General features: G+C 44.5%; 1 protein-coding gene across 1 annotated transcript in view; it reads right to left on the bottom strand.

Moving 5' to 3' along the window:
• Window positions 1–27,390, bottom strand: part of ERp44 (Endoplasmic reticulum protein 44) — a 56,981-nt gene that overhangs the window by 12,498 nt on the left and 17,093 nt on the right. The window contains exons 8-11 of the mRNA XM_050194332.3: window positions 23,651–23,767; window positions 23,453–23,564; window positions 16,692–16,833; window positions 11,222–11,333 (exon numbers count right to left, since the gene is read on the bottom strand). Coding sequence (XP_050050289.1) covers window positions 11,222–11,333; window positions 16,692–16,833; window positions 23,453–23,564; window positions 23,651–23,767 — 483 coding nt within the window. The remainder of the gene's footprint in view (window positions 1–11,221; window positions 11,334–16,691; window positions 16,834–23,452; window positions 23,565–23,650; window positions 23,768–27,390) is intronic.

Here is a 27,390-nt window from a genome sequence, read left to right on the forward strand (position 1 = left end):
TTAGAAAACTATAATGGCGGGGAGGCCAGTGCTCCTCCCCAACACGTTCCTCTATCCGGCTGCTGATTGTGCTCACTTGTTTAACTGCTTCCTGGGCGCTCCGATCGCGCGTAACAAGCCACCGCTGTCCGCGTTAAAGAATGGCACTGCTATAACTGCAAAGAGGGGTCATGGGCGGCAAGTGAGATGCAAGCACCACCGAGGCAACACTTTGGTGGCCCCATAAGGGGCCTTTTAAAGGGACCCTGAAACGATTTTGACGATTTTCTACAAACGTACTGAGTCGTTAGAGTAGGTCCTTCTGATCATTAATTGACACATCTAAGTGCTCCGCGTAAAGCGTGTAATTTATAATAAGGCTTTAAAAATGCACATCGCTGCCGATTGCAGCACACTGCTCGGCGGAATTTTGAGCCGCCCCTACCCATATGACCGAAATCACCCATATGACGTCAGTGGGGCGAGCTATCCGATTGGCTGACCAGGGCGCGTGATCGATAAATTTTCCAACTTTATGGTAAACAAATGATGTTCGTAATAGTTGGAATGTTAGTTAATTTGTTTTTATAACAAGGAAGTAACATAAAGAGAATGCACAAGAACAATTCTTTAGTACACTTAAGCACTTCCAGCACACAGCAAGTGTCGTCTGCTTGTGTTACAACGTGCTCTGTCTTTGACGAGAACTCTGCCGTCAGAGTCGGTTTGTGTTTTCGCGAGCGCTATGGTTAGACTTTGTTGCGTTGTGGACTGCAAATGTAGCGACTGGCAATATGTCAAACTGCGACATCGTGTCCCTCTGCAAGCCAGTAGATGAGCGGACTGGCTGCAGCGCATCGGGCTGCCGCTACCCGATTGGCGCCAGGATTTGTGCGATTGCGGAACGCAATAGCGTTTCGCGAGTCCGGTATTAGGGTAAACGCAAGTGCAAGGGGACAGGGCCTGGCCAGGTCCCCTTGCGTGTGGTTTCAGGGGATGAACAGAAGCGCAAATGTGAATGGTCTGCACGGTGCAGCCACCTGGTGGCATAGAGCTCAACCACACACAGTAGCTGTAACAAAATATAATCTTCTTGGCTGCTGGTGTAAATTTTTCGCAGGAGTGTAATCGTTAACACGTTGTTTTTGTAAATGTTTAAAATGTTTTACACTTGGTTAGAGCAATATTAGCTCTTTCTTTGGCTGGTTAAGCTCTGCGCCATCGGGTGGCTGGACCGTGGAGACCAATCAGGCAGCTCACGTACGTCTACGCTAAAGTTCCTTCATCAACTTGAGTTTATGCCTCCATCGTTCCGTCTAAATATTCAGGTAGTGTGTGATTACCGGAATACCAGACACGTTCAGCGCTACGACAGAATGCTTGCAACGCACGCTGCTTCGATAGCTCTCGCTTGGGGTCGATGGCCAAACAGCTAGCGGAGAGGTTTCTCGTGGGCGGGGGCGGGCTCCAAAACAACCGGAAATGGACGACGTGACGTCGCATCGTGACGCAGGACCAGTGAAGGCAGAGCTTAGCCCCGATCGCTTGGCGAACGAGTTGAGGAGGAAAAGCATGGCTAGGGAGGAGGGTAACTTGTAATCGCTTGTAGCTCCATTAATATGTAACGCTTCACTTAAATTGTGGTGCGAATGTTCTACTTAAGCTGTACCCTACGCGTCTACAAAATTTGTCCGAACCGTTTCAGGGGCCCTTTAAAGAATGCGAGGACGTTGCCACAGCAGCCTGTCAGCTTGAGAAATCCAGAAGAAATGCTGAGGCGAGATCGCTACAAGCGTCTCGCCACCACGTACGTCGCACTGGATTGCACAAGAAAACCCTATGTCAGTCAGCATAGCATGCTTTGCACAAAGCTTGCCGACATCCTTCTCCAAGGTATCCAGGTGCTCCACGTAGTGCAGTGGAAGGTTCCTTGCAAAAACGAAGCCACGGAGGGACTGAACCCCCTGTTGGGCCTCCTGTGAGGACAACATTGAGGCAGCCTGCCCTACCGCGTCATCAGTGCCGTCGTCGCCGCCGCTATTCAATGCAAGCACGTTCGCGACAATCACCTCATCGGTTATAAGCACTTAGTTTCCAAATCTATAACCATGCGCTTTCTCTTCACCGGCAACGTCATGCATTGGCGATTATCAGCGGGCGGATCAGCCATCTACCGTTTCTGTGGTGAGCCAAAAGATGCTGAGAAACCAGGTGGCCAGGAATGATTTCGATGCAACCAACAAAGACGAAGACGAGCGATTAAGCTGTTTTCAGAACTGCGCTGCATGAAGAGCCAGCGAGCAAGATGCGAGCAGCGCAGTTGGCACGGTCCATTCATGTTTCGGAGGGTGGCGCGGCCTAGAGGTATGGGCGCAGCCCATTCATGTTCGGACGGTTGGAAGGGCAACAGGAGAGAGGCATGTGGAGAAGGCTGCAAAAAAAGGGCGCGCGGCCGTTGCAGCAGCGGGCCATCGTGCAGCGGCTCGAATTTCTTTTCTTTTTTTTATTTTCAAAGATTTTGCATTTCACCACGTTTCGGCTCGGACACCCAGCAGCCAGACTTCATCGTTATAACCAATAATGCGGCATCGGGACATTGTAGTAAGCATGTTATTTTACCATGCGAAACATACAAAATTTGACAGTACAGCAGCTTCTCGTTGTTATAACCGATATACGGTCGCCGACCGATTTTCCGGACTCCAAAAATTCGGACATGCCTGATTATTCGGTCAGCTTCGCGGTACCGCCATTCTCCCCATAGACCATAATGTATAACAACTGCCGAAAGTTCGGACACTCCTTGAGCCAACTCGATCGAGGGCATCATGCACCGACTCTGACCGGCATATAGTTTGACTTGCTGAATGCGATTTTTGTTTTGAACGGAGCCTCCTTGCTGCCCCACGAAGTGGCGCTACTGGAAATCCCCGCTCATCATCATCGTTTCTGCCTGGTTCGATAGAGTGGCCGTACAGCAGTTCCGGTTTCAGCTTAGTAAGCCATGTCAAGACAATCCAGCAGCTGATTTGTTTCTTTCGCGGACGACGCTGTGAGCAGGCCACGTTTTTCGTTTGTGCGACTGGTGTCGGCACGGTGGTGTTTGCTTTGTGTGCTGTGTTGAGGTTTCGGTGATCCAACGCGGCGTACGGAAACATCGCGTCAAGTGTCTAATGGCGCCGACAGTGCCCACGCAGACTGCGCTGGGGGAATGCCGGCAAGCGGGTGCCGGGAGGCCTAAGATTCGTCGCCTTCCGATGTGCTCCCTACTGACGCGGAAAATGTTCTGCCGAGACCTGCGCAGTGGTTGCATTGCGATTCCGGACACCGTCTCATTTGACAGTTTCACAGGTGCTGACACTGCTGTACTGACATGCGCAGAACTCTACGACGGCGAGATAATTCGTCAGGTTTCTGCTGCACCGCCGGACGATGACTCCGAGTCGTAAGATGACGCACCATGTGCTATGCTGCAGTCGCATGCGGAGCGTGCACAAGCAGTGACTGTGCTTTCAGCCGCCTATAGTGACCGTACGACCCTCTCCGAGATTCAGGGTTGTCTGATTGCGCATAAACATAACAGCGTGCAACTCACGATTTCTTCAAGCCTACTGCCGAGCCCGAATAAGTGCGTGGAAATAAAGGATTTCATTTTTTTTTCTTAATCTGCATTTTCGGACACCTGTTTATTCGGACATTTCCGCAGTCCCCGTGAGGTCCGAATAACGGTCGGCGACTGTATTGTTAAAACCGGTTTCGTTATAAGTGGGTTCGACTGTACTACCATTACTCTAAAGCAATAAAGCACTGCACACCCCCCTGAGCAGTTGTAATGGTGGTTTTCAACAGCTTCGCTGAACATCTACTTTCGCAGGGCCGAGATAGCAAGTAAATTATTTTTTTTATAATGTCAAAATTCTGTGCCGTTGTCTTTCATTCTATTTTCCCAGAAAATGTAACTATGCCATATATTTTTCCGAAAGGCTTTTAAAAAATGCCAGAAGAAATAAGTCTCGACACCCCTCCCTTCAAGTACAGTCGCCGACCGTTTATTCGGACCTCACGGGGACTGCGAAAATGTCCGAATAAACAGGTGTCCGAAAAAGCAGATTAAGAAAAAAAAACTGAAATTCCTTATTTCCACGCACTTATTCGGGCTCAGCAGTAGGCTTGAAGAAATCGTGAGTGCGCCGTTGCACGCTGTTATGTTTACGCGCAATCAGACAAGCCAGAATCTCAGAGAGGGTTGTACGGTCACTATAGGCGGCGGAAAGCACAGTCACTGCTTGTGCATGCTCCGCATGCGACGGCAGCGTAGCACATGGTACGTCATCTTACGACTCGGAGTCATCGTCCGGCGGTGCAGCAGAAACCTGACGAATTATCTCGCCGTCGTCGAGTTCTGCGCATGTCAGTACAGCAGTGTCAGCACCTGTGAAACTGTCAAATGAGACGGTGTCCGGAATCGCAATGCAACCACTGTGCAGGTCTTGGCAGAACATTTTCCGCGTCAGTAGGGAGTACATCGGAAGGCGACGAATCTTAGGCCTCCCGGCACCCGCTTGCCAGCATTCCCCAGCGCAGTCTGCGCGGGCACTGTCGGCGCCATTAGACACTTGACGCGATGTTTCCGTACGCCGCGTTGGATCACCGAAACTTCGACACAGCACACAAAGCAAACACCACCGTGCCGACACCAGTCGCACAAACGAAAAACGTGGCCTGCTCACAGCGTCGTCCGCGAAAGAAACAAATCAGCTGCTGGATTGTCTTGACATGGCTTACTAAGCTGAAACCGGAACTGCTGTACGGCCACTCTATCGAACCAGGCAGAAACGATGACGATGAGCGGGGATTTCCAGTAGCGCCACTTCGTGGGGCAGCAAGGAGGCTCCGTTCAAAACAAAAATCGCATTCAGCAAGTCAAACTATACGCTGGTCAGAGTCGGTGCATGATGCCCTCGATCGAGCTGGCTCAAGGAGTGTCCGAAAAATCAGACGAGAGGTTGCAAGGTGTCCGAACTTTCGGCAGTTGTTATACATGATGGTCTATGGGGAGAATGGCGGTGCCGCGAAGCTGACCAAATAATCGGGCATGCCCGAATTTTTGGAGTCCGGAAAATCGGTCGGCGACTGTACCGTGTTTACAAGACTGTAAGTCTACCTATATTTCTAAATTTGAAAATCTGAAGTGGGGAGTCAACTTACAATCGACACCAAAACATGGCACCGCCAAAAAAGCGAGACCGACGGGAGCTCCAACGTAGTCACCATTTTATGTTTTCTCTATGGACCTACCCATAGCTTTTCGCTATCCCATGTGTTTGTTCGCTTTTTGGAAGGGTTTTTCAACATTTTTGAGAGTTTTACAGTGCACACAACACTCATTGGGGGGGAAGGGGGGGTCGATAGTTGATGGAAGCGCTGCTGTTCTATTCGCGGCGCCACCCTCAAAACAGTGGCGCTTGCGGGGAGTATTGGTAGTTCATGGAAGAGCAGACACTGCTCAAGTGTTTCTCTTTCCCTGTAGCTCTTAGCTTTCTCTATACTCTTAGTTTGACCAAAGGCATTGGTATGACGCGTTCGACTTGACTGCCGACTACGTGCTACTTCCACGCTTCCTCAGTCGTCATGAGTGCTCCAGGCCCACTAATCATTCGGCACTCGTTCACAGCAGCGTTCAAGAGGGTTACCATCCTTTACGCCGAAGAAACAAATCACTGCGCAGCGGGCCGCAAGTTCGATGTTTCTGAACAGGTGGTGTGAGGGTGGCGACTGCAGCGAAATGAAATTTTCACCTGTGACGGCAAGTGAGGAATTTCCCACGTGCCGAAGTCTGGACGCTTTCCGGAGCTGTAGGCCAAGCTTACGGCGTACGTCGCTGAAATGCATGATCGGTCCCTGCCGGTGAAGTGCGACATGGTCATGAAACAAGCCCAGATCTTCGCCTTTTAAGGAGCTGCTCCGCCGTGAGTACAATGAGTGGCTGGCAGCAGAAGACCGCGAACTTACGCCAACCGGACCTGTCAAAAGAGCCTCCCTGATGGCTGTGTGTGATTGGGTGCATTCGGCGTGGGCTGCTGTTCCACAACATGTTGTGGTGCGGTCGTGTACCAAATGTGGAATTTCGCTAGACGACGCGCTGTGGAACCGTAGCAGTGATGACGATGGCAGCACTTGTGAAGACGAGTGGTCCAGTGACCATGTCAGCTACTAATAAGTTTTCGTTATTGAATGCACCCTCAGGTATGCTCTTTTTTTTTTTTCCCCTGTGACATGCGATATGGGAGGGTTGACTTACAATCGTGTAAGTACGGTAGCATGCGGATTACACTCGGCCTGAGCTCTTTTCAGTACATTCTCTTGTGGTGCACAATCTCTACCCTAGGTGGCCTCTCCAACCCGTGCAGGGTAGAGTTGTTGTACAGTGAAACCTCATTAATTCGGAAAATCAGGTAATTTGGACTTGTCTTCTGGTCCCGCCAAGTGTATGCATTATTTAATGCAACCAAACTCTCATTGATTCGGACCTATTTGGCCACACATTGGTTAATTCGGACAACTCTTGAAGCTCAGCAAGCGCCACAAATGTGCAATACAAAAGAGCAAAAACAGCACTAGCGTCCAGGCGAAACTAAGCAGCGGAGTCCACAGCACCATAGTCATCAGCAGAACTCGTACGTGAATGACAGCAACACTGGAATGCTTTGTCCCTAGGTGTGCCTTTTAAAGCCTTTATTCTTGCGCATAACAGTGCATCAGCCGCGTGCCTTCGTAACTGCGTAGTAGTCGTCATCTATGATAGCGTCTATAGCAATGGTGGCATTGTCCACTTGCAGCACAGTATTTTTGTTCAGACTCTCTGCACGCATCAACCGCGCACCTTCAAAGCTGTATAATTGCCAACCACGATTGCATTGACAGCGACAACGGTTTTGTCCACAGATTGTTGCAACAAACGGTAGTTTCATAATGACACAGTGCCCGGGTCGGCCATGTGCCTTCAGAACCGAAAGGTCGCTGTCCATGATCCCGTCAATAGTGGCCGTGGTTTTGTCCGCAGCGGTTGCAGCAAACAGTTGTTTAATTATGACTCAATGCAAAGCTGTCAAAGATGAAGAGCAACAGCGATATCATGGTGGATGGACAATCTGCTGGCAACCAGCTCACTGGTGAAAGAATGATCTGGATGTGTGTGCAGTAGCGAAAACAGTGTGTCACATGAAGATGCATGGTCCGGTCGCACTGCGAAGGAAGTCTCGAAGCCTTCACCCCAATGAGCCTTATCAGTCACGAGATGACAAGAATTGGAGCTTCCACACTGCTTTCGTGCAAAAAAACAAAAACTGCATACGGCTCTCTTTTGGGGGCCAGAGTTGTGCTTCTGCTTCTCATTTGACGCTTGCGCCCCCATTTGTCAAACTTAAATCACGTGGTTCCAAAAGCAACCATACAACACGAAGCCGTTGCTAAGGCACAGATAAAGTTGGCAATGGAAACATTAATGCGCCATCTCAGTTTGGCACTTCCTTTGTTTGACCGGACTACCCCCAAAATTAGGCTGTCCATTATTTTTTATTACAAAAGTCGTATGATCAACAGCATTTTTTTTCTCGTATTTTGAACTCATTCAGAGCTGCTGACTGGCATGTGTTTTGATAGATGGCACCACCAGGCAGTGTACAACGAAAGATTCAGTGCTAATAGACGTCTCAGCACATGCAACAAGGTATTTCTATTCATTCAGAAGAAATCGAACTAGCATAGATAATATGTGCAAGTTTGTAATAAAGCAGTCCTCGACTGTCCTAGATAAAGCAAGCAGATCGCGGGAGTAGTGGAGGTCGACCATGATCGTTTATGTCGTGATGAGCTTGGCTCCTGCAAATATGACGTGTAGCTTTTCCTCAAAGCCTTGGTTCGTTTTGCGTGCAAGACGGCAAATGTCTGAGCAAGTCTGCTCCCACAGGGAGCACATACAATAACTCTAGATCAGCAGAGTGAATTTGAACCCATGTGATAAGCTCTGGCATGCAGAGATGTTCACGGGAGACTGCACGCGTTTGTACTTGCTGTAATGAAGCACGCACTCACATACTCTCTTTTACGGCTTTAAGCGATTGTAAGGTCGCTTGATTAGTAAGCAAAGCACTTTACACAAATTTCCCCTTCCCAACACCATATACAACTTCCCACGTGCGAAAACTATGCAAGCAAGTAATGGTAACAAATCTTAACAATTGCAGCAATGTTTACGGTGAATGATTATTAGGGTTATTTTGTGCAATAACTAGGAACGCTGTGTCTGCGGAAATAAAAGCCACCAGAAACTTTACCCTTTCATGTCACTGCTTCTACTTGTTCAATCAAATGTCATTACTCTATCTCAGTCAATTACAATGCTTGTTCATTTAAACAATGTTCCTACCCGCTTAGAATATGTGCATAAGTGATGCATACGTAATTTTCTGTACTGGACCAGGTACTAGCTGCATACGCTATTGCTACAATTACTTCCTACAAAGTTCTTGAGTTGCATAAATAAAGCTATTTTTTTATTGATTGACATTGAACCTCCATACAAGAAAGATATGTATACCAATCATCAAATACAGTCAAAAACCAATTTTCCGGACGCCCAATTTTTCAGGCATGCCCGACGGTTCGAACACCTTCGCGGCACCGCCGTGTACATTTAGCGTCAACGTACAAGAACGTGTGAAATTTTAGACGCAAAAAAAACTTTTCCGCCTGATTTTCCAGACTTCCAGCCATGACCACAGGTCCGAAATAGAATTAATAGAAGCCCCTACCGCCGACATTTCGATCTCGCTGCCTCGAACCGGCGCTCTTGCACACAGATCCACTGGCAGTCGTAGCCATCACCGCGGCAACGGTAGGCCTATCTACTTCGACATTCGCTACCAAGCTTTTTGCTGTTCGGTGCCATGCTTTTCATTGAAACAATTTATCGCTGTTAGCAATGATGCCAACTCCGCCTTTGTAATCCTTTGGAATAGCTTCGAAGCTCAGAAAGCCCGACGCATTGCATAATGCCGAAAGTCAGCTTCGCCTCATTACAGTATTGTTACACAGTGAAGCATAGCAAGTAGAAGTGGTAGTTGTCACGGGACATAGTATCTTTCAATTAATTATACACGCGTGCACCAGTCTTCTCCTATCACGATCACCGATACACCTAATAGGTGCACTGGCAGGCCTTTGGAGCTATTTCGTAAATGCCTGTGGTGATTTGAGCCCTTGGGGGCAGTAAGAGACATGCATTCGTTTTTTTCGGACTGCCCTATTTTTCTGAGGTTTTCGTGGCCCCTAGGGAGTCTGAAAGTTAACTGCATACCGTATTTACAGGTATGATGCTTACTTGGCCACACTTTATTGGAATGATTATTTTACTGCTACAAAAATACAGGATCTGAGATGATGCTGTAAGTTATAACGAAGCAACATTTTTTTGTACTTAGCTCAAGATGGTGCAAGCCAGTAGTAAAAAGGTGAAATGCCCCACAAAAATAACTTAAATGTATTCTGCATATTTAGGTCAATAAATGCAAAAGGTATGTTTTGGTCATTGGTGCTATCAGTTAGTATTTGTTTTTTGTACCTTAGCGCAGTTCAGATTTACGATTCTGTTGCATGGCTCCAACAGAGAAATTTTGGTGCAGACATTTGTTCATTCTTTCATAACGAATTAACATACAAAATTTTGTACAGAATGAGACTTCATTAATCGAGGTTCGACTATAGTTGATAAACATCGCCAGTGCATTGCTCACGATCAACTTAAGTTATGTCAAAAAGAGCATGCAAAGCACAAATACATTTTTCTTTTGTTCAGACTGAATTTTTTAAAGCAATAGCATTAACGGCCCCATGTTGCAGAAAATCCAGTGGCGTTGTACATGAGAGAAAAGTCATCCCGAACCACGCAGGCCCTCCTCATGGTGCATAGGCATTACTGAACTAAATGAATTTCTTAAAGTAAAGTGCGTCAGAAAATTTGTAAGGTGCGAATTACGATCAACCTACAGACATGATAGCGTTTGGATTACAATTTGAATATACGAGAAAACATAATTCTGTTACGCAGAAACTCAAACACAAACGTCTTTTAAAGCCGCTATTTGAGGTTTGGCACAGCTGTACGCTACGTCCGGGATCGGCCCCATGCAAGAAGCTGCATTTCCACCAGAAAGCTCATCTTCGTGCATAGCATTCATCGCCAGTGTTTCGCTGTAAACATTACAGTTACTTTAGCTACAGCTGCCGGGAAGCATGAAAAGCAGTCAGGGGTCTTTGAACGCTATCATGTCCCACTCTTAAAGGTGAAGCTTAAGCGTTCTCCAATTATGCTTTTTAAACATGCGCATATATGAATGTAGAACCCATAAAATTCATAAGAAACCTGGACTCAGAACTCCTTAGTGGAAATGCACTCAAACTTATAGATGCAAATACATGAAGTATAAAATGATCATATTATGTAGTGTCTGTCCTTTCAACACTGACTGTAGGACACTTTTGCGCTACATGCAAAAACTTGGGGCTTTTTTGTTCTCTTTCAGTTTGAACCACGATGAAGCAAGACGACATAGGCTACTCTAATGCATACCGAATGCTGAAGAAATCATGAAAGAATGAGGTACATTATGCAGGAAGTACCTGCTGGTTACGTGATTTTTAGTTTTTATGTATCACTTTATTGTGCCCCACAATCTATCTTTTTTTTTTGCTTTTCTAACACTTAGTATATGTATACGCTGAAGCTGAACTTCTATTTCAGGCAACCCTCGTCAGATATAATCACTGCACTGTCCATAGTTTTTTTACAACTGCAGGAACAAGGAAGCACGTTATATAAGCTATAAGAAATACATGAACGGAAGAAACATGTTCATAATTTCCATGCCAAAAGTGTGCTTTGGAGCATGCGGCAGAGGGAGAATGCCAATTTCAAACAGTAGATGGCAGACTGAAAATTATGCTAGCACATTAAATCAGCATGTTACTTAACTTGCACATATTTATCGAAGACACTAGAAACACCAATGATTCCTTCAGCTTTTAAAGCTTGATGTTTAAAGGTCCTGGTTTGTTTTATGGGAGCAAAATAGCTCACTGACATGTTTAGGTAAGAAGGTTAAGCCATTAGCATCATTGTTATGCTATCCTTATTTAACAGAGTTCCTGAATGCCAACTCTGAACAAGTATTTGGAAGCATACCTGAGCTTCAGTTTCGGCCCCTCCTACCGTGGGATCTGGGCCATAATGGAATTCTCTATGAAGTTTCCCAGAATACAGATCATCTACAAATGCCTTGAGCTTTCCAGGAATTCTGAAAGTGTCCAACATACACATGAAAAGTGTAAATACACTGCACTAAGTTGCACTTCTAGCCATCTACAATGCAAAAAACAAGCAAGCATAGCAAGCCCTTTCTTAGCAGCTGTGCCACAAGTAAACTTTTGTTAACCTTTCAATTTTCAAATGAAGGACCACCACTTGCAAACCAATAAGAGCAAGCATGCCAAGCCTCCAGTAAAGTGCATATGTACAATAAACAGAGGCAGGATGCAACAAAAACATGTTTGCTACCTGCATCAACTGTACATTACCATGGCAGCTACATGACCAGGGGCACATATGTGTGATATACAAGGTTAACTTATAAACCACATAAAAGTCGTGCGTCATGAAAGATTGTCTAAAAGATACTTTTTGTCCATACTTCTAAATGCTATATATAAAGAAAAAGACTATGTAGAACGAAATGAAACTACAGAATATGTTAACACCATGGGTGTAGCCAGGGGGGGGGCTTATGGGGCTTCAGCTCCTTCCCCCCGAAATGAAATTTTTTCGTGCTGTCATGCACCGCCGAACAAAACAACCCCCGGCGCCGGAAATCATTCTGGATTTTGTCTAGAAAGTCTTTTTCACTTCCGAAGAGACATTTCAGCGCGAACATTGCAAACTCGAGCTGGATTTCGTGGCAACGCCCATGCACCGGGAGTCACGTAACGCAACGAGCCTCATTCGAGCCAAAGTTTCAAGAGCATTTTTATAGCAAGTGGGCTCGTTGCAGCATATCACAGAGGCTGCGGAATCGGGCTGCTGAGTACGAGGTCGCGGGATCGAATCCCGGCCACGGCGGCTGGAGGCGAAATGGAGGCGAAATTTCGATGGAGGCGAAATGTGAAAACACCTGTGTACTTAGATTTAGGTGCACGTTAAAGAACCCCAGGTGGTCAAAATTTCCGGAGTTCTCCACTACGGCGTGCCTCCTAATCAGAAAGTGGTTTTTGGCACGTAAAACCCCATAATTTATTTTAGGCCACGGAATCTACGCGAGTGCATGGATTTCAATTTCGAAACTTTATGGATATAAATTCTCATAAACTTTTCACGCAAAAAGTACCTTGACATTTCCAAAGTCGTGCTTTAGATTTTCAATTCTGCAACTTTGTGGGCTTAATGTTGTTATAAACATTTGACGCCAAAGGAGCACCAAGTTTTCTAAAGTCTTACATCAGACCATACAACAAGACAAGCCAAATCAACACACTATGAGACAAACTGACAAAGCATGCAGCGAGGTGCGATGAGACGAAGCGTTGTGGTGGTTCATTTGTGCTGTCATGTCACAGAAAAGAATATCAACATTTCACCTGTGCCAAAGCATCTATGTCAAGACACTAAAGTCAACAAAGGTAACTACGTTCTTATTTATTTTTCTACTTTGACTTTTATTCACAAGGACACATTGAGCCTCTTCAATTTTCCTGTTCTCGCTACCTGCAGGCTGCCAGAGCCAGCCAGAGCGCATGTGTTTATCTCGTGTTGCCCCGACCACCGCGCTGCGCCCTTCCGTGCGCGTTCGTTTTTGTCTACCCGAGTGGATTTTCGCCTGGCAGAGTTTTGGATGCTTTCTGGATAGCAGGCGAATAAAAGAAACAATGGTGGCTCGCCGCCATCACTGTGGAGACTCGACGGATTGCAATGCGTTCGCTTGAGCACAACCTCTCCGGAAACTCGTATCGCCTGTGTAGGATACCTAGCAGCATGCGTATAGTTCTGTGTGGACCAAGCATCTCACTGTTTCTTCGATATTCCTTTGGTAGCCGCATTAGGTGCCCAAAGTTGGCATTCGATTGCGGCCAATGTGCTTTTCTTAGCGTATTTTTTTTATTTCAGTGCTTCGGCCCCACAAAAGAAAAAAAAGGCATTGTTGCGACGCAACGAATTGCCGCATGGTGAAAGTTAGATTTTGTTACTTCTTCTTTTGCGGAAAGTAATGGGCCACGAGATGCTTCAATTGCTGGATACTCTTATTATATTACTGCAATAGCAATTACATGGACACTCCAGGCGCATTCCTGCCGTTACCATTGCCCTCATGTTCCGTATAAAGTCCAAGGACGATAACATCGTGACCGCGCGCCACATGCTGCATGTGCAAGTGAAAGCTAGGGGAGGTGGCAGGGGTGAGCTGACGATGGTAACTCAGTCTTGAGTGCGCAAGGGAGAAGAGCGGGGAGGAAGTGCGCCGCCTTCTATCGCGCGATACATCCGGGGGGAGTGGAGGGAGAAGGGGGGACGGGACCTTAGGATTCCGTGATCTGTGAATCTGTGATTGCCTACCATGTTTATTTGCCTTGTTTGACACATTATATACAGTGACTTTTCCTTAGATATGTAGATTTATTGGAGATTTATCCATATATATAAATATCTTGTTGCAAGGTTTTGTGTATACGTGCATAGAACTTTGTTTCCAGTGAGACTTTTCAGCACTTTATCAAGCTGTAACTTTGTATTTGTATATTCCATTGTATCTTCTCATTTCTAATGTACGAGGGCGAGTCAAATGAAAGTGAGCCAACCCAGCTCGTGCAATAATGGTTCGGTTCATTATCTGCAAGGCATGCGCGTAGCACACCGGCATTCCTCGTTTACAAAAGTGACATGCAGGTGTGAGGATAAATGTTCTTTATTGCTCTTATACATTGGGTTGAACATGGTTGCGTGACATAATGGACGCTCCAAAAGTTGAACAGCATGGTGTCGTGAAGTTTTTGACAGCTGAAGGCGTATTCCAAAAAGAAATTAGTCGCTGTATGGCTGCCGCGTACGTTGAACATTGCATTTCATTGGCCACTGTGAAGCATTGGAGCAAACGGTTCAAAGAAAGACGTGAAAGTTGCAAAGACAATCCAAGAGTGGGCCAGAGCGGCTGCGCAATCACCTCCACACAATTGCAAAGGTTGATGAGCTGATTAGACAAGAATGGAGGATACGCATCGATGAACTGGCAGAGCGTGTGAACATCAGTCATGGTTCGGTTCACACCATAATTCATGAACATCTCAGTTATAGACTCTTGTGTGCGCAATGGATGCTCAAGATTTTGAACCACCGCCAGAAGACGGAGAGGTTCAGTGCTGCCATGACTCATCTGATCCGGTATCACAATGAGGGAGACGAGTTCTTGCCTGCAGTTGTCACCGTGTACAAATCATCGTGCCACTATTACGAGCCTGAAACATGACGGCGATGCTTACAGTGGAAACATTCGAATTCACCACCCCCAAAGAAAGCAAAGGCCGTCATTTCCACCGGAAAGGTGCTGACTTTTTTTTCGATCGTCAGGGGCCATTACTGATAGACTTTGCTAAACCTGGAGAGACTATCAATCGTTTCCGATATTGTGAAACGCCGGATCGGCTGCGTGTCACAATCAAGAACAAACGACGTGGAAAATTGACGAATGGGGTCATCCTGCAGAACGACAATGTCCGTCCCCACGTCGCTGGTGTGGTTACCACAAAACTGGCAAAGTTCAAGGGGGAAACGCTGCAACATCCGCCATACAGCCCAGAACTGTCGCCTTGTGACTTCCACATTTTGGGGCAATTGAAAAAATAGCTCAAGTCAACCAGACTCGTGTCGGGCAATGATGTGAAAGAATCAGTAACAGACTTTTTGAAGCAGCAACCCAAGGATCTTTACAAGACTGAAATCATGCGACTCGTTAGTCAGTGGGACAAATGTCTAAATGCTCATGGAGACTACTTTTAAATAAAGTACCCCGTTTGCCATATATATACGCATTGGCTCACTTTCATTTGACTTGCCCTCGTATATTTTTGCAGAATTCGTGCTTTCTATATATGTGCGCTCTGTTGCGACTATAATTTCGGTGCAATTATTCACAATACACGACCGGTAACAGCTGCTCCTGCGCAATACATTGGAACAAAGGACAGCGTCACTGACATTCTTTCCTGGCCGTTGCATATGTACAAAAATCTAAACAAGGTTCTTGAATGACAAAGTTTCATTAAAATATTTATCCTCAACTTGTTCATTTCACGGCCTTTACATTTTTCTTATCAGCGGCATGCACAACTTTGCTGGTTTTGAACTGATATAGTTGTAAAGTTCGTGTGATATTTTCTTTACTTATAAACTGTTATGATTTTCTGGGAGGCGAGGAAGTAGTTGCTTTTAAAAGGACATTATAGAGAAACAATAAACCACTCAAGGCACATAAATTTTTATTCTTTCAAAACGATATTATTGCTGACTTATTATTGACTTATATGGACTTATTATTTTATCATTAATTTCACAGCAATACTATGTTCATTATTAGACGAAAAAAATTGAAGTAAAACTTCAATTTTTTAAAAATTTCGCGCTGAAACTCAACACCATATATCAGTGTCAGGCCACAAATTTCCAACTATATCTAATCATATTCGGCTCCATAAGATTTCTCAAAACTCATTAAGTTTATTCTTTGGCCCCTCCAGAATATGATGCAGCAAATCTTTACCATTAGAAAATTAAGAAGGCCTGAGCAGACAGCAGCAAAATTCATGTCACAATGAACTGATGCAGGAACTTAAAGGCTGTGTTGCCACCAGACTTCAATTTTAGCCTCTTTTCTGGCTTGCTAAAGGCAGGGCCGCCTCAGAGGCGGCCGGCCTCTCAGGGCAAAAATGGCTTTTTTAGCGTAGCAAAAGGATGATTTACTAAAGGCCATTTCTAAAGGTTCAGCTTCTACTGAGAAGAAACAATCAGTTCATGGGAAAGTAAACATTGCAGTAACTATAGCTCTATTATATTAGGTCCCTTTCAAAATTTTCTTCTCGGATTATATTCCTTGACAGGCACTGCACTCATTCCAGAGTGTTGCTCAGAAAAAATGTTTTATCAGTTTGTGTAAACCGGCGTTTCTGATGAACTTCTGATCTTTTTTGCGGCAACCATTTGTTTAATATTTTGGAAAGCTAGTCATACAGCAGTCATTCATTCTTGAAAGGCTTGTTTGCAACCTTGCTCTAAAGTTGTTGAGAGGCTATTTGTGCCATCTTTATAACAATTATCTTGTATCTGCAACTGATCGTTTCTCCATGATAGTTACTGCCAATATAGCCAATACAAACGTGGTACCTAGTTAGACTAAAATAGATTTTGCTTATTTAAATATACACGTCTACGTACGACTATTCAGTATTCCATTCCATATTCAATACTTACAATTCGTATTCGATTCATATTTGAAAAAGTTGATATTCGCCCACCTCTAATTACAGTATACTTAACATAAATAAATAGGTTCTTTCTTGATGCATATTTAGCTCCTTTGAAAAGGTAGAGGCACTGAGAATACGAAGCAGCTACTCACTTCAGGTGAGCGAAGTCTGGAAAGCGATACATGTGCCTGAAGCTGTCAATGGCAATGAGTGGCAGGTCCTTAACTGTTTTGCCCAAATGCTGCAAAGGGTGGGCAAACTTGACTCCATCCGCAATGAGGGGGTTGATAGCATCTGTAATTGCAATACAAGCCGCACTGAAGCAAGCAAATATCAGAACAGCGCAAAATGACAGGGGCTGTGTAGAAAAAGCAATGGTAAGGACCTTTGCATGGCACCAGAGTCACCTGCTGCCTTCAGCTTGTTACAGCCCAAACAGCAAGTGTCTGCTAGTCTCGTTTCAAACACGATGACATTCATTAAGCTTTTTTTTTTTTCAAAAGATGTGCATATGTATAATAACAAACATTGCAGTTGATACTGCGGTTCTTTCACTATCACTGCTGTCACAGACATTTAGTCTGCTTAACATGAACCATAACAGGAGCAATGGACATAATTTGTTCCTGTAAAGCTCACACAACTAAACTACTAATATAAGATGCTGTTTAATGACTGCAACTTTGACTATCACAACCTTTTACACAGTAACTATACCTTTTTTTCTTTTTGCAAAGTAGACCATATTAAATTTTTCGTACACTATCAACTTTGGTATGTCTATATATTTTTACTACACATAGCTTGGGATGAAAGGATTCCTTTTAAAGTTTACACACTTGCAGGAAAAGAATGACAGTGTAACCCTCTTTACAAATTTACAAATACCAGTTACGAAAATGTGTTATATGTATATTGCAGTGAGCAATTACAGCACTGCCACAATGAAATTTTCAAAACAAAATAAGTTGATTAGTCTGGTGATGCCATGCCTAAAAGAATGGAATCTGACTTGTTTAAAGGGACACTTTATTAAGTCAAGCAAGAGTGAGAGGTTATTGCTTCAAAACATCTAAGGTGTCAATAGTATTACAATAGTATTACGCAGGACAGAGCAAGAAAATGAGGTAAACGAGGTGTTACCAAAGACTAAGTAAGCGAAAAAAAAAAAAATGAAAGAAGTGTAAGATAGAATTTTAGACTCAAAAGGAATGTTCCAGCACTAGCCCGATGATGTCACACTGCCTCATTATGATTTTGTCACTATAGTAGTCAACTACAAGTAAGAAGACTACATTGCATTTTAACACATAAAAAATGCTACTTGTCCACTTGTATTCAATTTTCAAAAAAAAGAGTACTGATTGACGTTGCCCTTGATGACAGTGCGAGTGGTTTAAAAGTTTTGATTTCACTCAACCCCACGCTGCCTGTGCACTCATGCTTTGGTAGATTCAGTTATGCATAGTGCCATGCTGGTTCTGCCGGCTCGCGAAGCTCATTCTAACTGCAGGCAGCAGAAAAAGCTGTGTCCATGTCATGAACCTAAATCACTGGAGTCTAGCCTCACAAGACAAAGGATTGTTATTGGGGGGATCAACAAGGTCCAAGGCGACGAGCCTATGAAGATGATCGTGAGGTCGTGTTCACAAGAGGCGCATGCTTTCTTTTGGTCTTGTTAATGGAGCTAACTACACTGTCTTGGCTCCGTTTCCAGCTTCCCTTCTGTGTTTTATGGAAAAGCCATAGTGTCATTTCATGGCCACAGTTTTACCCACTGATGGCAGCTAACAGTGGTGATGACCTATGCTACGTCACACTGCCTTGCTCATCAAGGGTGACTCGAATAGACCTCTTTGGAAAGTAGCGCACACCACCAAGTGGCTGCGGTGATTATGGGAATCTTTAGGGACAGTGCTCCATCATCTGCTTACTGCATGGTCCACTGCACAGGTGCAGGAGCAAGACCACATTTCCATTCGTTTTAATCGCTTGGTCAGTAGTAACAGCATACGCAGTGACACATGCATAACGCTTGGATGCGTACTGTCGGAACATGGGCAAAGATTTACTTTTTTTTTTTTTTTGTCTTCAATGAAAAGTTGCACCATGGTGCAGCCGGAAGCTTGTAGGTGCATGTAAACAAAGAGCGTGTCTTTGCACCATCTCACTGTGGTACGTGCATTTCCACTGCATGTAGTTATAAGACGAGTTTTCTGTTTTACCGGCCGTGGTACAGAAAACAATTCATGGCGCGTCAGTTCGGAGTTTTGGAATGTTTGCATAATGTAATCATATCACCGCAGTGGCCATGTAACTTTTGTTTTGATGACGGTTCTTCCAAAGCACTCTACATTAATGTTTTTATCTGATGCCAGCCCATATTATAATGAACCAGTTGCTTTTCCCCACAATGTTTGGACTGCAGTTCTCTGGTCGACTAAACTGTGACTGAAAGCCATTTTTTGTTGTGAACAAGTTGTTTCCAAACCCCTTTCAGGCCTTCAACTTCGGTGCAACGGGTTGCACCACATCGTTAAACTTCAGCATCAATCTTTTTGTAGGTTATTGGGTGAAAGAGTACCTTACGAACTTAAAGCCTTGGCCTTGCACGTGACTAGCTCGTGCCGTTAAGAAGGCATTGCAGGCATAAAAGTAGGAGACACAGTGTATGATCTGCCATCGACTTTGTACTCACAGCCGCCCACCAGCAATTCCTAACCACTCCTGACAGGATGGGACATCGTATTCGATGGTATACGAACTGTCTGAATACTGTTGTACAACAGCTGGAGCAATCGGATGGTTGCAGTCAATCACAGCATGGATTGTGTGTGACAATGCCTACCACAGAGGCGGTGACACTGACCAATCATTCCAGTCAAGGCGTTTGCCTCTATAGCCTGTTAGATACATTAACAGAACATTAACTAGCATCAGTCAAGGTCCCCGAACGCCACTCGCCGTCGTATTTCAATTACGGTGCACAGGCGTACGTTGACCATGCTGCCGGACCCGTCAGGCAGGTTGGCTATCCCGTCCTCGTATGCTGCTTGCAGAGCTTTTGCCTCCCCCCTGCATGACACTTCCTGAAAGTGCAATTGAAAGCGAGCCCGGTTCGATGTAGTTGACCCTAGTCCCGGGAAATGCTGCTTGCAGCATTGGAATGTCGTTCAAGACAACCTGTCCCCTCCAGCTGAGCGCATTCTAGGCAAGGAGGCAACGCCAGACGGAGGCAGCCATCAGAGGATAGAGGCCAGGGAATGTCTCCATTGGCCAAATATGACGCCACTTGCATGGGCCCAACTACTGGATGAAAATGACGGCACTTGCACGGGCTGAACGACTGGCTGAAAATGACGGGTCCCAGACGGACTGAAGGGGTTAAAAGCCAGAGAACCACCAGGAAGAGGCAGACGTTCCTCTTGCTGTGGGCCATAGCATTCGACTTGCTGCCAGATGTAACAATGACTTTTTACCATTACTTTGCTTTGTTCTATTTCTGTACATAATGTAAATAAACCTTTATTTCTCAAAGTCCCCCTCAACTTCAGCCAACTCCCACATGCACTAGCAAGATCAAATAACTTCACGCAATGGCAAGATCAAATAAACCGCTTACAGATGCATAAAAATCTACAATTTGTTTCCGACACGAGATAGCAACTAACAGAATAAACTTATGTCAAAAGCGCCTATTCTGTAAAGCAGCTTTCAATGCTATATTGTTAGAGATTGGGCTAGTTGGTATTCCATGATGTAACTTCGTAACGTAGAAACAATACTAAAACAACACCAATACTGATATAACCACTTGCACGATCGGGAACCACAATGCGAGGGCATTTCGCAGGCACGCAGCATCACACAGATTGTCTCAGTGAGCCGGCTCGCTTGGCTTGTACGTTTGCTCTTTGCACTAACGGTGTCAAAAAACCTAGTTCTATTTATTTACGAGCAACAAAATTGTACTAACATTAATTGTGTTGGCGAAAATAAGCTGTCTATCACGACCCAGATAGTGAGCGTTGTCAGCTGCGGCTGCAGCGTCCAGCGAGCTAGGCCTACCAGCACTATTGACAGCAGTCAGTGGACGGCGCATCGTTGTGAAGTGTTTGTTGCTCGCGTACGTTTGCATATATTGACAATGTTTGTGTATAGCAAACCAGCGTCGTCCAAAGGTGTTTGTTTTGTACTCTTTGAGTAGGATATGAATTCTTCCAAACGCACTTACAATGGGGCTTTGGATTTGGGTGGAGTGAATGCATTGCTTGCTCGTTCACATACTCATTCTGTGTCCCGAATCGTCATCTGCCGCAAGCCTAAGCATACATGATACAGAGCTGCTTGCAGGATAAGAAGTCTGATCATAGCGAGTGAGTCCCGCTTATTTTTTATATTTTTCCCTTACCAGCGCAGTACGGCAGTAACCCCCCCCCCCCCCCTTGCCAGTGGCTCGGTCATCAGTGGCTACCAGCCATCTTACTGGTAGTGCAAAAACTAGAAACAGACCCTCAGAATTCCCACGATTCCTTAGGCATCACAGGTGGCACTGGCATTCCTAAAAAGGTCCAGTATGGTAGAAGAATGCTATTTTCACCAGTCACTAGTTTCTTTGCAACTAAGTTGTTTCTTGACACGAAACAAATGCTGCGAGGTTTCTGGAAGAGTATTTTTACAGTTTACAATAACGAATTATGTGCCTTTCGTGCTCTTTTACAGGATACCAAGAAGAAAACTTAGTCAAGTTAGACTGGTGATTTACTGTCTTGCAATTCTCTCGGTGCTTGTTTGGTATAAAATCTTGAGTTACAAGGAGATAAAATCACTATTCATGGTTGAAGGTAAATTTTTGTGTGCAAACTGCAAAGCTGTAATGTCATACTAGGCGAAGGCCTGAGAAACATCGGCACAATGACAGATGCTGAATATCCGAAACTAAAATAAGAATTCACTGGGTTTTATGCCCCCAAAGTCACAACTTGACCATAAGGGGGACTGTAGTAAGGACGCCGTATTAATTTGGACCACCACAGGTTCTTTAACCTGCAACAAAATTGCAGTGAACTAGTGTTGATGTACCCTGCCCCCATCAGAATCAAGCCTGTAACCTAATAGTAACGAGTAGCCGGGTGCAATAGCCTTTGTGAACCACAAAAGTCAACGACTGCACCACAGCTCTCAGTATACAAGCAGGCATAGTACCTCAAAAGACAAGCATGAGGTTCCAATGACACATGAGAACAACTGCTACTATACATCACTACAGTTTATATACGCGGCATAATTCTGTCTGCCAAACTTCCATCCTTAAAAGCAGTAACTGACTCCGCATAGCACTAACAGAGAAGTGGGAAAAGAAAACTCCCCACTTACACCCTCCTACCTAACAACTCAGCTGGATCAGCCACATTCTGTATCCAAAAGCTGTTTTCTTGGTCATTCAGTTCCAGCGATACAATCGCCTTTGTAAGATTTCGCATGACTAGCACCAGATATGCCAGCATCGACGGGCAACTGCATTCCGGGTATAGTGCCAAGAATGCCTCCTTCATAGTGCCACGAACACTGTCACTCGCAGATGCAACCGAAAATACAGCCCCTCGTGTGGTAACATGACCTCCACTGTTTATCTGCATCAAAGGTGCACATGCATAGTCTGTGTCGTTGGTGTAAGCTCGGCCTTCTGCCATTTCAAAGGAAGTGAAGTTAACAGATTCTTTACTACGAGGTCATGGTACCTGTGACCAGCTCTATGTGTTGCAAAAGCGAAAAAGTTTGTCCCAGCTTTTTAAAGCAATGCTTTCTTAGCCTCTTCCTTCGACTTTTACACTGCTGCAGCTGCTGCTGCTGCTGCTGCAGTCTTGCACACCGCGTCGGGAGGTGGTTGAGAGCACACAATAGGAGCGTGGGAAAAGACATTAGCAATGTTAAAAAGCATGCTTCGTTTCAGGGGAGCATGGCCACAATGCCCTCACCTCGCAAAAGCATTATAGAAGCTGCAGCGGTTGCCTCTGTGCTCACGCACAACAGTCCGGAGAGGGAGTAGAAAGAGCAGGCAGAGAATGGGTAGACTCTCATGCGACGTCAGAAAGCATGCGCCGTTTGGGATCTCTTCAATAAAGGAAAGGCTACAACTGCCAGTGGCAGCAGTTCAGGAGTAAGTAGATGAATATTAATTCAAGGTATGGTACGGTATAGTATGTGTCTGCTATTTTTGAAAAATAAACATAGTGCAAATTTGTCCTGCTGAGAAGTGAGGCAGAGCGTGCAGACGCAAAGCCGTAGTAAAGCACCGCGTCAAGATAACACTACACAAGCAACCGGCCAGCAAATCAACACTTCTGAACCTAGTGGCTATGGCGTTGCTCATGGTCACGGGTTCGATCCCGACCTTGGCAGTCAAATTGCATGCCTCATAATCAAATCATGGTTTTGGCATATAAAGCAACATAATTAAAGTTTAACACTCCTGCCACAATGCGATATGCTGTGGGAAGCAATCACAGTGCTAACAATGGCCCACAACAATGCCTCAAGCAAACATGTTTCACTGCATTTTGCGTACTAAGTGGACAAAATCAAGTGTTGCATGCAAGGGGAAGATTACCTCATTACTCTTATATGGCACCAAACATTCAATAACTTAAACATTCGCCATCACCACCAATTACTGTCAATTAATGCTAACACTACAAGAAGCTTCGCTTACACAGATTCCCACAGTGTGTGGGATCTGCATGCTTTTTAAAATTCTAGCTTCATTGAAGTCATCAATTTTGATATTTCTTTGAGTATCAACACTGTTGTAAGTGGATTTGGCTGCATAAATCAACAGGGCATTTAGAGCCTACACCAAATGAACAATGAACTCTAAGAATGACATAAAAATGACATTGAGAAGTCTTCATACGTTTCTCGTTTTGCAGTTGTTCGTGGACAACTTTTGTGAATTCTTCAACACTCTCTTTGTCATCAGGGTGGTGGAACAAGATGAGGAATGGCAGGCCTTCTTCTGTCAGCTCCTGCACACCACCCAAAGGAAAGACACATGCACACAATCTGGTACTGCTACCAAACACACAGTGAAGCCAAATGCCTCCCAACTTACCTCGGCATTCTCAAAGGTGATTTCACGCACTAATGGAATGCACTTTTCCCCAGCCCACTTTTTCAGTTCATCAAACTGGTGGGGCAGTGATGGATAGGTTTCATGCTTTTCGCCAAACTGCACACAAGATCAGGAGACAAAAACAGGAACAATAACGTTTGACTAGTTAACCACATTTACAGTCGATAAGCACTCAATGTTTGTAAGGCACTGTATATGACGATGCTGACACGAGTTACTGCACTAAGAAAAACAAATTGGCAGTTTCACTCAAAGGTGAAGCACCGACAGTGCTAACATGTTTTAGCACTGTGCTTGAACTCTTAGGACAGTGTTCTAAATATACGTGAGTCTGACTAATGGGGATGCAACATATACGGGCACACAAAGATTTCTGGCACCCTTAAAAGCCATGTACAGCCTGTAGAGGCACCACACAGGCCCCACTACACTGCCCGTAAAGAGCCGTGCCAGTAAAATGACAACACTTCCAGGTTTGAGCAAAAACAGAAGATACTGATATTGTTTTGCACTTTTAGTATTTGGTAGTCAGAGCAGATATAAGATATATGCCATGCGCTGTTAATGTTGTTTCATGACGTTTGCTTGCAGGCTGCCATTCTCAAAAATGCTAAGGAATAATTCAGTTAAGACCATAAAACCTGGTCTGATCAACTTTGGTGGTTGAATAGTACAGCATCTACCTTGCATATACATGGCATGCATAAGCAGGTAGCAAACATATACCCAAATATATGTGGAACCAATTCGCCTGCCGTGTCCATGTAGTTCCTATCGCAATTAAAAAAAAGAAACAACAGCTTAGTCTTAGCCTGAATGTTATGTCCGGATGAGAACAAAGCAAGTAACACTTGGCAAAAGCAGCAACCTTATTGCAACACAGGAATTTCAAATGACTGAAGCAAATGTCATTACACTCAATTACAACTGGTGTACTGCTACAAAGTTCCTCAAGCAATGCACAACCCACTTGTATTTGACATATGCTTTTAAAATGCATACATGCACTCCTCGCCATGCATTTGCAACATTGTAAGTGAAACAACCAGAACTAAACAGGCTGAATGAATTAATTATTATTCACAGTTTCTACATTAAAATTAATTAAAAAGCAACAATGGGCGACTAGGAGCAAGTTCCTTTAGTCTACCGGCCCTGACAACAAGCCTCCCACAATAGTGTGCATTTTCTGTCATATGCATGTCATCATCTCAAGGGCCAAGTGGCAAGTACAAGATTATGCAATTAACAAGTAATTGGCAAAATACAATCCCGGATTCAAGGGCCTGCTAAGGAAGTGGGGCATAAGGCCAAGTATTAGGTCAAGCATTAGATCAAGCAATAGCACAAGATTGGACTGCCACGGCACCTCCCGACATTTTGAAGATGAAACTAACAAAACCCATGTTAGTTACACAGCAGTCAGTCTACACTAACACTGGCCATAAAATGAACCCGCAGTTGTTCCGTTTCATTTTGGAGCAGCACAGGCGTAATTTGAAGGAATTTTCTGGTCTTCTGCTATACCCGTCAATCCTAATAGAATGACTGTTATTTAAATTATCATAAACCTAATATAATAACACTTTGCAAAATTGCTTTTGAAACCACAACCTCTTGTTTCCACAGCAGTGCTTCAACATGCGAAACTCCGACGGCACCAACACTAACAGGAGCTAGCAGTGCACGTGGAGCATACAGTTCGTAATCGACTATGAAGACAAGACAACTGCAAAGACTGCAAAGAGGACAGAGTCAAAAGCAATGATGTGGAATGACTCTCACACCTCTGAATTTTACTCCATGTACAAATGCTTCCATGTTTTACATTTGCAACAAGATAGTCTGCCAAAATCTTTAGTAAGCTGCACAATGGCGGGCTGCAGACCGTGCACTATCTCTAAGTGCTATCTCTAAGACAGTTTGAGAGAGGTCAAGGTGACACACGTTAAAACTTATTAAGCAAAAGGAAACTAAGTGGGGAAAGAAGAAAAAGCAGCCAACCACTTTAAAGTTGTGTTGCCAACCGTACAGCAATTACTCTACATGTAGAGCTTTTTCGGCTGCTTGGTAAAGCCACAGGGGCCACCCGATAATTCTTAGGTGAAATCTAGGCAAAAGACCTCAGAACTAAGGCATGGAAACCTTTAGAAAATGTACAAAATCTGGCCAGTGGTACCCACTGAACCTAAGTATGCGATATAGCTAAAACAATGTTCTTGCTTAATCTATCTATCAATTCGCATGGTAATAGGAGCACATGGTCATCTTGCAGAACTTTGTCCAAACAATCGCCCTGGAAATTAGCGACGCTGATTATGTGGACACAATTTTCTTGTTATTAAATAAAATATGTTAACATGGGGGTCTGCAAGCACTGTATAGCACTTGCATGCTTAAGCTGGCAAACGAACTGAAGTGTATAACTTCCGAATTCCAACTATCAGACATGTGGCATCAAAATTAAGGAAAGCCTGCAGGCCTCTGAATCCCCCTTCCTTTCCTCCATGAAACAATGGTTATAGCACCAACAACTGCTCTTACATAGCTTGAATGTCAAAATGGAGCTACTAGTACTGCCCACACTTCTAAAGCACTACTCACTTGTTGCCTAATCCAGGAAGGGTAGATCGAAATTGAATGATGTTGCCTTCTTACGTTAGAAGCGACGAGAAACCCACGTTGAAAACAAAGTCAACTGCGTCATTATGACCGGAAACAAGAGAGAAACGTGATCTTTTGCTGTGAATGGTTGGAACTGAATCAGCATGAGCACTGGAAGTATTTCTGCTTTCATGATTTGTTCATCACAGCATGCAAGACAGTATGATTTTAGAAATGAACAACTAATAATAATTTATCCGGCCTTGTGGTTTGTTACCATATGTAGAAAATAATCATGTGCATTTCCGATTTCTGCCATTATAACGCTTGCAATGTAACCTCAGATGCCATATTTACTTAAATCTAACACGCACTCTTCTCCAAATAAAATGAGTATTAAAAAAATATGCGCATGTTAGAATGAAGTACTACCCTACATCTACGTTACCATAAACACATCAGCATTTCAAAATGACTGCCTCATAAGCACTTCGAGCCTCGCTACTGTAGCTTCTGCCATGTTCTGTAGTACGTGTGCTTAGGTTAGTCTACTGTCTGCCTTCCCATATTCTATGTTTGCTCTATAAGCAAGGAAGTGCCCACTGTGAAGACACACCAAGTTCATCATGATGCCGGATTTAAAAAGAAAGTTATCGTGTGCGGTGACGGATGGAAATCGGGCTGCATCACGAGCATTCAGAGCTCCTGAAACTTGCGTGCAGAACTGGCGCAAACAGAAGGAGAGGCGTTCTACTCTGGCACATGTGTATGGCGTGGCTGCGTGGGCCCTATCTTGAAACCGATGGGGACAGAGTCTACGTGTCTAGGCGCACAAAGGGCCAATAGCTTCGTGCACACTGTGTTCTTGTCGCTCAGTTCGCAATGAAGCGAGAGGCAACTCTCAAGTCAAATCGCTCGCTCCTGCTACTGCACTTCCTCACTCAGTGTTCTGACAACGTGCTTCTGCGGTCATCGAGTGAGACGTGTTCATGTTTGCTTGTGCACGCCCGACACCATGCTGGTTAATTTAGTTAGTAAGCAAAGGTTTACAAGTTTATATGGCCAATAAAACTGGTATCCTTACCTCGTATATCTGTCTACTAATTTACTATTGC

The sequence above is a fragment of the Dermacentor andersoni genome, chromosome 1 (genome assembly GCF_023375885.2).
Source record: "Dermacentor andersoni chromosome 1, qqDerAnde1_hic_scaffold, whole genome shotgun sequence".
In the NCBI taxonomy this organism is placed as follows: domain Eukaryota; kingdom Metazoa; phylum Arthropoda; class Arachnida; order Ixodida; family Ixodidae; genus Dermacentor; species Dermacentor andersoni.